The sequence below is a fragment of the Biomphalaria glabrata genome, chromosome 6, assembly GCF_947242115.1.
Source record: "Biomphalaria glabrata chromosome 6, xgBioGlab47.1, whole genome shotgun sequence".
Taxonomy (NCBI): Eukaryota; Metazoa; Mollusca; class Gastropoda; family Planorbidae; genus Biomphalaria; species Biomphalaria glabrata.
In genome coordinates this window covers 11,110,164-11,120,570 of record NC_074716.1, presented here as the reverse complement: position 1 = coordinate 11,120,570, position 10,407 = coordinate 11,110,164, and the positions used below count along the sequence as shown (strand labels likewise).

Genomic DNA, 10,407 nt, shown 5'->3' with positions numbered 1-10,407 from the left:
TGCATATGTAATCACGTTTTATACATGCATAAATATATATACATAACATGTGCATAATTAGCTTTTATAAACAAATATACAAGTTTTTATTAGCTGTTTGAAGCTAATATTCCAGAGAGCACAAAATAAGTAAAACATTTTTATAAAATTATTTTGAAATATGACTAAACTACAAGTGTAAATGTTTCAAAAATACAAAATAATAATTTCACATTTTCAAAAAATATTTTATATATTTGGGATGTTCCTTCAAAGTTTAAGATAATATACTTCTTAGTTCAAACCTCGGATGGCAGTGGGCAGGGTATGAACCGGGGACCATAGAGAAGACAGAACGAAAGTCTAGCGCTCATACCACACACCCAGGCAGCCACTTAAATTGTAATCTTCCTTACTTTTTTGCTATTTTTTTTTAAAGTGTTGTATTTAAAAAAATGGCTTGCATAATTTTTAAAAAGAAAAAAAAAAACAGACCAAACGGTTAGCTTTCAAAAGACAAAAATTACATTTACACCTTTGTAAGATAAAAAATAAGATAAAAAAGGGTTCTCCATAACTTTTCTTGTTTTAAAATATAAAAGAAACAGACAGAAGGACAGACAGATTACACATAAATAATAGCATCTTTCTCCTTTCGGAGTCGCTAAAAATACACTGACTTTGCACCTGGAAAAAGATGACTCTTTTAGATTATAAAAGATATAACAGCTTAGATAACATGGTAAGAGAGATTGATTAGACTCAAAAACTTATAGTAGGCTGCCATGTTATGTTGGATTGACAGGAAACATATATGTCTGTACTAATAACTTAATGATGTAATGACAGGGTCGTATTTACGTGTTAGTCGTTTAATTATCTATTCATTATGCTTAATAGAGAATATGTAAAAATTATTGGACAGCAGAATCGAACATCAATTATCTCTCACTTGTTTGGAAGGAGATAAATATAATTATGAACTTTGTATATTGGTTGCCAGTAAGCTCTGTTTATGTTTTACTGAGGGATATAGATAATGTGTACGAGCTGACAATAAGCCAAGAGTATTTTCAGATGTATGGCCCCACAACAAAGACTGAAGTCTAATATTTATCTGCTGCAGATCGAGCCCACTGGGATCCAAGCATCAAGAGAAATGGACATGATAAAAATACAATGGAAAGATTCACCTATCTTGGCAGCACACTCTCCAAAGCGATCTTGCAAGAGACTTTGTAGGCAAGAAGCGCAGTTGCCACATAAGTGGCTACACAGCCTATAGATACACGTGCACAGAGTGCCGCGGAGTGATTACATACGTCAGAAACGGGATAATAGTTTCCCAAAATCCTGGCCCTCATTCTGGGAGTACAGCGGAGTGCCGCGGAAGAATTACATACGTCAGAAACGAAATAGTAGTGGAACCCATGCCTCTATCTTAAGCTTAGAGCCATGGCTGTGCGAGGGCGGACCTATAACTGGGTCAAACAGTTTCTAACTAAGAGAAAAACACGAACCCAGTTCCAGTACTCTCTAAGTGAGGAAAGCACCCAAAATCCAAGGGTTACCTCAGGAATCCGACCTCTCGTGCATACTTTTCATGGCATATCTTAATGATTAACGTTACCAAAACGACCTGGTTCATGCTCAGCCTGGGAATGGACATTCTTGGGGCCCCATTCGAGCTCCAACTCGGTGGCCTGCGATTCCAATGTGTCGCCAAAGTAACTTGACATCACCCTAGACAGAAAGCTCTCAATGCACTTGTACATCCAGGATGTTGAACGAAAGGCCTCGGAGAAGTTAGGGTTACTCAGAAAGCTAGCCTCAAAAAGTGGGGTTCCCGAGCTGACATGCTCCACACACTGTACATAGGGGCTGTCAGATCTCAAATCGAGAACAGCATGCCCGTGCAGGTACGCAAGAAAGACGACCCTCGAATCACTCGATTGTGGGGGGTGGGGGGGGGAGGAAATACAGCTCTCTGTACTCAAACACTACCGTGACACCTAGTCACCCAACCAGTAATTTCTTTTAAGCCTAAGCTTTAAAATTATTTTTTTTTTAAAGAAAAAGCTTTCAATTTTTTTTTCCAAGAATCTCCCTTTTCCTTTAAACAATTTCTGTTGAAAAGCTTTTTGGATGAGGCGAATTCAGATAGACTGCTGTAGAACAATTTTTCCCATACAGTGTCGCGTCTATAATTTCTTTCCATTAACTAATTGTTATTAAGATCCGGCCTAAGCGTGACCTAACTGGATGCTATTAATTGATCCTCTAAGTGATGATCAGTGAAAGGCCAATCTTGCATTCAAAGCTTTTGGAAGAAGCCCTACCCTCCGGCCATGTCTATAAAAAAAAAAATACAGATGGACGAATGGAAGGCCAGACCTCACAGCCGCCTTTCCCCTTTAGGAGAAAATAAAAAAAAAAGTTGATATAAGAGTACAAGACACAAAATACATTCACTGATACTTCCCCGTTTATTTTATATAGCCATAACGAAACGAAACACCTGGTGTTCTTTCTTTATAATTGCTGTGTAGACTTCAAGGGACGCACAATATCAACGTATTTCTAAATGTATTGCTGTGTGTTTAGTTATGCTCTTTTTTTATTAGTGTGGGAAAAAATTATATGTGCTTATTTGAAGTTATTTTAAATATTAAATGTTACTATAGTTACTATGTTTTCTAGCTTTAATGTAGAAAAAAATAATATATTCTATATCTTGTTTATTTGTAGAGAATGAAGGCTACAAATATTATATTTTTCTTCATAACCTTTGTCCATTTGAGTTCAGGTGAGTTTTAGATAATTTATAATGTTCGGTATTTTTCTGGATCGAAATGTCTAAAATGGTAAAGTGGTATATTTCTTTTTTTTTATTTATTAAATGATTATTAATTGGTCAACGAGGGTGTCATGTGGCCAGCACAACAACCAACCTCATTTACTTATCCCCAACTAAGGTTAGGTACCCATTAGAGCTGGGTGGACTCAGAGGCGCCCAAATTAAAAATCCCAATCTTTACCAGGATTCAAACCCGGAACCCCTGTTCAGAAGCAAAGCGCTTTACCGCTCAGCCACCGCGCCTCTATATTTATACATTACCTCAGTTTAAATTTAACTAAAACTGATATTACCTGTAATATGGATTTAGAAAGTGCGGACGCCTTTACCATTTATCTTATCTTTTATCGTGTCTCATCCCTTCTTTTACAGTTCCTTTTTTCAGCTTACAAATGTATGGACACTGGGTCAGTGGACGCGGTTCTCGAGGCGATATACTTGGTAGAATGTGTTATGAAAACTAAAACACAACTAAAAAAATAAAATAGCAAAAGCCTTGGCTTTTATGATAAGCTTTTCTCAGCAAGCTTGGTTGCAATGAAGGCTAACTATTATGGTGTTACCATACTCAAAAATACTATGTTAAGTACGATATTATTTATTTCTTGGATATATAAGCGAATTGCCATCAAGAGTAATTTTTGCGATCGTCTTCAAACAACAATTGATCATACTTGATGAGACACCCAACCGCCATCAATCTACGAAGTCATCATTATTCGACATGGGAACCCGCAGAGAATTCGATGAAGGAGTCAGATCAAAACCTTGTGCTGCAGAACAAGTCTCACGCCTCTGTCGGTTAAACGTTGACACGTTATAAGATTGCTATGTTGCCAAACAGCTTCAACTCAAACTCAAAAGAACTGCTTTGAGGCTCTAGCAGATATATTGCTCATGGAAGAACAGTGGCTCAAACTTAGAGATGTAAAATCGAATAAAAAAAAAAGAAATTCATAAAAGGTGGATAAGAGATAGAAACTGATAGAGGATTGATAAGAGATAGAAACTGATAGAGGATTGATAAGAGATAGAAACTGATAGAGGATTGATAAGAGATAGAAACTGATACAGGATTGATAAGAGATAGAAACTGATAGAGGATTGATAAGAGATAGAAACTGATAGAGGATTGATAAGAGATAGAAACTGATAGAGGATTGATAAGAGATAGAAACTGATAGAGGATTGATAAGATGCTGAACGCAGGACCAGAAAAAAAAAAACAAGATCAAAGAGAAACGGAGGACACCTAAAGGGAATCAGAAAATTAGAAGTCTTCAGAGAAACGAGATTGGCTTCAATAGAAAGGAGCAAGAAGCACAGGCAGTTACAGTAACGACACAAGGACTATTCATCGCCCTGATCAAGACTTGACTGAAGGAGCAAGAAGCACAGGCAGTTACAGTAACGACACAAGGACTATTCATCACCCTGATCAAGACTTGACTGAAGGAGCAAGAAGCACAGGCAGTTACATACAGTAACGACACAAGGACTATTCATCACCCTGTTCAAGACTTGACTGAAGGAGCAAGAAGCACAGGCAGTTACATACAATAATGACACAAGGACTATTCATCGCTCTGTTCAAGACTTGACTGAAGGAGCAAGATGCACAGGCAGTTACAGTAACGACACAAGGACTATTCATCGCCCTGTTCAAGACTTGACTGAAGGAGCAAGAAGCACAGGCAGTTACAGTAACGACACAAGGACTATACATCGCCCTGATCAAGACTTGACTGAAGGAGCAAGAAGCACAGGCAGTTACATACAGTAACGACACAAGGACTATTCATCGCCCTGATCAAGACTTGACTGAAGGAGCAAGAAGCACAGGCAGTTACAGTAACGACACAAGGACTATACATCGCCCTGATCAAGACTTGACTGAAGGAGCAAGAAGCACAGGCAGTTACATACAGTAACGACACAAGGACTATTCATCGCCCTGATCAAGACTTGACTGAAGGAGCAAGAAGCACAGGCAGTTACAGTAACGACACAAGGACTATACATCGCCCTGATCAAGACTTGACTGAAGGAGCAAGAAGCACAGGCAGTTACATACAGTAACGACACAAGGACTATTCATCGCCCTGATCTTGACTGAAGCCAAGAGGTTCCAAAATTGAACCCATCAAAGACATCGTAGTAAACCACTACTAAAGAAAGAGGAACAGGACGCAAGATGGGTAGAACACTACAAAGACACCCTCAACCAACCGTCTCAGGACCTGATATTTACATTCGAAAACCCATCTCCGGATAATGAGCTTGAGTTTAGGACAAGCCCAATCCCAGCGGGAAAGGTTTCCGTGGCTATTGGGTTACTGTAAAAAAATACCAAAGCACTGGGTCTAAACATGCTATCATCCGAATCTGTGCTGGTCATCGTCGGGAAAACTTAACTCTTTCTCTCCGTAATTATTTTCTCACGTTTTGACACAATTCTTCATGTTGCTCGTTACAATCTCAATACCCTGCTATGGTTAAGCTTCAATAACGTTTTCGTTTGTTCTCAGAAAAAGTTTTATTTGGACTAGAATTCAAGGGAACTGCATGATCTTTTTTTTATATAATACAAATTAAAGATTTTAAAATTTAACATTAAATTAATTTAATGAGGTCAAATCAACAATGTTATCGGTAATTAGGAGAGAAAGAGTTAAAGACAAAAACAAAAATACTTAAAAAGAAACAAAGATTATACAGAGTGTAATGGTATCAATTAGTCCGGATCAGTCCTGTAATTAGATATGTAATAGATCTATACCAACAACATTAAATCTGTGCCATTTTTAGCGGCCCCCGAAAGGGGAAAAGACGCTATTAGTTTTTTGCGAAATGTCTGTCCGTCTGTCCGTCTGTCCGTCTGTCCGTCTGTCCGTACGTCCCGTTTAGATCTCGTAAACTAGAAAAGATATTGAAAATCTTTAAAATCCGACATCACAATATTTTAGACCATTCAAAGTTCTGATGCAACGGCTACTTTTTTGTTTCTGAAATCTAATTATTAAAATCAGTTATGCAAGCAGTTTTTAAAAGAGAAAAAGCTAATTAGTATGCATTATAAGTTAGACCTAATTTAAAATAAATAGTAATCTTATAAACTTCATTTTTATGAACATTTTATTTATTGCGGAATTATTATTTTATAAATATTTTTTTTGAGGATTCGAATAAGAGATTGAGCCTTTTCAAAACAATTGGATCAATTATAAGACATCAGTTAGGCCAAGGGAGGCGCGGTGGCTGAGCGGTAAAGCGCTTGGCTTCCGAACTGGGGGTCCGGGTTCAAATCCTGGTGAAGACTGGGATTTTCAACTTTGGAATCTTTGGGCGCCTCTGAATCCACTCAGCTCTAATGGGTACCTGACATTAGTTGGAGAAACGTATAGGCGGATGGTCGTTGTGCTGGCTACATGACACCCTCGTTAACCGTAGGCCACAAAAACAGATGAACTTTACATCATCTGTCCTATAGACCACAAGGTCTAAAAGGGGAACTAGTTAGGCCAGGTTCACATCTAACTTTACATTTACTTTCACCTATCCTTTGATCTGCGGGACCGTTGGGGCACTACACAAGATCTGTTAACCTTCTTACTCCATTCTTATCTCTCATTTGTCTTTGATATAATTTCATTTGCATGTTCTTTCTGAAAATATTGAAGCCTGCCTTGATGGACCTTTTCGGGGGCCGATTTTGAGTTTGTGTTTCCACACAAACTGTCTTTTGTAACCTTGTTACTGTTGTTTTTGTTTAGCGTTATTTCATGCTTTTAGGTTTCTCAATACTCTATGATCTTATCATTTATCAATGAAAGTCCCGGGTCAAGAGTACGCTTTTATTAGGGCATGGGCGTAGCCAGGATTTTTTTTCGGAATGGTGGGGGTTAGGGGGATTTTCTTCCCCCCCCCCGGCTTATATATATATATATGACCCTTCATTCTTTCGGAAGACGCTTATTGTACTCTAGAAAAGGTTCTTCCTGGAGTTAGTGGAAGCCCCGCCGCCAAACACGATTTCTTTCATTAAAAGCCAACAAAATGCATCTTCTGAGGTATCTACAGTGAATTATCCTGCTATTAAAAAGTTTTATTTCAAAAACCTAATGTGCTATTCTTACTTAGTTAGATCCTCAGGTGCCATTCGGTTCATTGGGCAGCAAGCTGCTTCCACAAAAACTGTCACTAGCAATGTCAGAAGCCTTTTCCCACCTGCTCTGAGGTCCTCCATGAAAGTGTGGCGCCAGGTTATAATAGGATTTCCCTGTTTGCGCAATCATCGTTAGGGCCTCTATGTCATCGCAACTCTTATTATGCGTGATTCATTTTGTCGGAGAACATGTCCCGCAAACCTCATGCGAGGCTCTGTCACAACCTTACTAAGAGGTCGACTCCTAGTTAGGCATAGGATTTGTTTAATTGAGACCAGATCTCTATAACTGACTCCTAAAATCTGTCTTAGCCTTCTTTGTTAAGCCACATTTAGTCTTTTTTAAATTTCGCCAACACTTTATAAACTGAGCCCAGCCAGTGGTAGAAATGTGTAACCTCTCCTGGCTACGCTGTTAAAATCAGGTGAATGTAGTTTACTTTAGATTTTATATCGAAAAGGGAAGTTTCATCGTCAAAATCATCTGTAGTGGGGTTTTAAACTAAAAAATCTCAGTAGTTTTTATTTTTAAAAACCTCCTTAGCTACGGTCATAGAATTTGATGACTTTAGTTTGCTTAAGAATAATATTGAAGAGAAAGGCTTTTAGTGTCAAATCATTCTGTAGGAAGATTTAAAACTCAAAATCATCTAGAGGAGTTTTAAACTTTAAAAAAGCCTCCTGGATTAGAGGGTTAAACTCAAAACCCCCGTTGGCTACGCTCATATAATTTTGAGAGAGTTATTTGCTTTTTTTTAAATTGAAGAAGTATTTTTTTTAGCTTCAAACACCACTGAAGAGGGATTTAAACACAAAACGCCTTTAGGCTACGATCATATAATTGTAACTGCGTAATTTGCTTTTTTTTATATTGAAAAGGTATTTTTTTTAGCTTCAAACCCCGATGAAGGAAGATTTAAACTCAAAACCCATTTGGCACGCTCATAGAATCTGGTGACTGATGTATGGATAGTCTTATATTGAAGAGATGAATTTATCGGAGGAGGGTTTTAAATCAAACACACCCTTAGCTATGCTCTTGGAATTTAGAAATTGTCATTTACATTTTTTTTTTTCGTTTTATAGAAGAAGGGAAAAATAACTCAGAACCCCCTTGGCTGCGCTGGGGCAAATGATGGTTTAGTATTAAAATCTATCCTAAAATAAAGAAAATCAGCAAAAATCAGTCACTAAATTCCGACTCCCCGCCCCCACAGATGGGGGGATTTCATTCGGGGGGGGGATTTGAACCCCAAAGCCCTCCTGATTACGCCCATGAAATAGCGCAAGCTTTTTTGCTTTACAATTTTTTATCAAGACATAAGAGAAACTGACTTCTGTTTCAATGGTCAAGAAATAGCTTACGAAATATATTGGGATTCTAAGACTAGAGACTATTTTAAGACATCGGGTATTCCATGAATGAGGCTTCACAGGCTGTAAGTCTAGATTCTAAAAGGTATGCGCGTTTTTCTTCTTTTAGAGAATTGCAACATAATAATGTGCAACTTGAAAGGAAAATCATTAAAACAATCTAGGCTGACCAGTGCGGATATTGATACAACAGTTTGCCCCTATCTAACGATCTCTTTTGCTGAATTTGACAATGATGCTCTGGTAGTAGACAAGCAAGTCTCGGAGACGTAAGTATTTTTAAAAAAATGCTTATTTATAATCTGTTGATCGGAGGAGGGGAGAAAAACAAACAAAGCTCCCCCCCCCCGAAAAGAATGCTAGCTACGCCCATGCCCATACCCAGATATTCATGAAATTAAGTTGTGAATAAGTTAGGTGGCTTGCAATTTAGCAGATGTGTCTTACAGTGAACTCATATTAACTGTTGTTAAAGTGCTAATTGTCGCCCCTATTTTTTTTACTGAGTTACAACAATTTTTCTAACCACACTCTCTCATCCATATTTTTCTTTAACATTATCAATTGATCCATTAAAAAAACGGGCGAGGGAAGAAACAAAAACAAATGGAAGTGCCATCAAACGTCTCTGCCGATCAGCACAATGATTAGGCCAAACGCAACCTCGAAGACATCAAAGCAGTGTTGAAGTCTATGCCACTGTCATAGCATAGTGTAATAATAAGGTCTAATGTTTTGCAAAGTGTAAAGTTTTTGAGACCGGTATTCTTGTTAAATTTTAAACAAAATTAATAAATAAAAAAATTAAAAGTAATAGGACATCTGTATCAAGCTTTTATTTTAAAAAGTTGTCTGTATTTAAAAAAAAAAAAGTTTGGTACTGGCCCACCAGGCATTTGCCTACTTGCCCATATAGCCATTCCGCCCCAGATGTGGAGGCCCCTACACGTTTTCAAAAAATTTAATAAGAATCCGCTTATTAATAATAGTACATCTTATAATATTATCAGGCCATATTTTAAAAGAAAAAACAGTCCTAATGAATCATTTTCCTTCTTAAAAAATTATGTAATATGGTGACCCGTCAAAATAGCTCGGACAAAATAGTGCCGACAAAATAGCGCGGACAAAATAGCGCCGACCAAATAGCGCGGACAAAATAGCGCCGACAAAATAGCGCGAAATTTCCCGACAAAATAGCGCAAGGCAAAATAGCGCGAAATTTCCCGACAAAATAGCGCAAGGCAAAATAGCGCGGACTTAGATAGATATAAAAGTACCGAATTTGTAGTAATTTAAAGTCCTGGGCATCATTTTTGTTGATGTCTCTATCTTTTTCAATATGAATAGATCTGAAAGTATGCCATATTTGCAGAGAACGAGAGTACTTTAAATTTTATATCATTCCCCGTTTTCACGTTTGATTAAAATGCTTAACTTGCTAAAAATAGGATTTGTTTGTGTCTCAGGCGTGACTGACAAAGTCAATCACTGATTTTGCTATTTCCTGTCCGTCTTTGTCTAACACCATCAAATAGATATCAAATCACCCAAGTGCACCCTTCATGGGACAAGAAACCTTGCGCCTTCCTCTCGTTATGGTATATTCTTTTCCAGGACAAAATTCAATTGTTTTTTTCTGAAACGGATACGCATGTTTGACAAGATGCTGTTGGCCCTTGTTCCACCTGCCGATGTAAATACTGCCTTTGAAAAATTAAATGAAGCTCGGCCAGATGTTGTAGGGAATTCGTATGACTATTGGGAGGACAACTATATTGGTCGTCAGAGATAAAACCGCAGAGTGACTCCAAAATTTCCGATAGCATAATGGAATATTAGAGATCTTTTGCAGGACAATCTACCACGAACAAACAATTCAGTGGAGGGATGGCACCTTTCAACTGTCTATTGACGGTCATCACACTAATGTGTACAAGTTAATCTCTTACTTACTCAGAGAACAGAACACAGAGAACAAGATTCTGAGGTACAATGCTGGAGAACGAAGTAAAGCTGCCAGCAAGACAAA

The 10,407-nt window shown here is 37.8% G+C and overlaps 1 protein-coding gene across 4 annotated transcripts in view; it reads left to right on the top strand.

The window, feature by feature from the left end:
- Nucleotides 1-2,467: 2,467 nt before the first annotated feature.
- Nucleotides 2,468-10,407, top strand: part of LOC106073166 (chitotriosidase-1-like) — a 31,137-nt gene continuing 23,197 nt past the window's right edge. For 3 of the 4 annotated variants that reach the window (XM_056032259.1, XM_056032257.1, XM_056032260.1), the window contains exons 1-3: nt 2,469-2,565; nt 2,728-2,785; nt 8,485-8,644. In XM_056032259.1, the coding sequence (XP_055888234.1) occupies nt 2,731-2,785; nt 8,485-8,644 (215 nt within the window). In that variant the 5' untranslated portion in view covers nt 2,469-2,565; nt 2,728-2,730. Of the gene's footprint in view, nt 2,574-2,727; nt 2,786-8,484; nt 8,645-10,407 lie in introns of all 4 variants that reach the window. The other variant, XM_056032258.1, reaches the window with a different exon arrangement.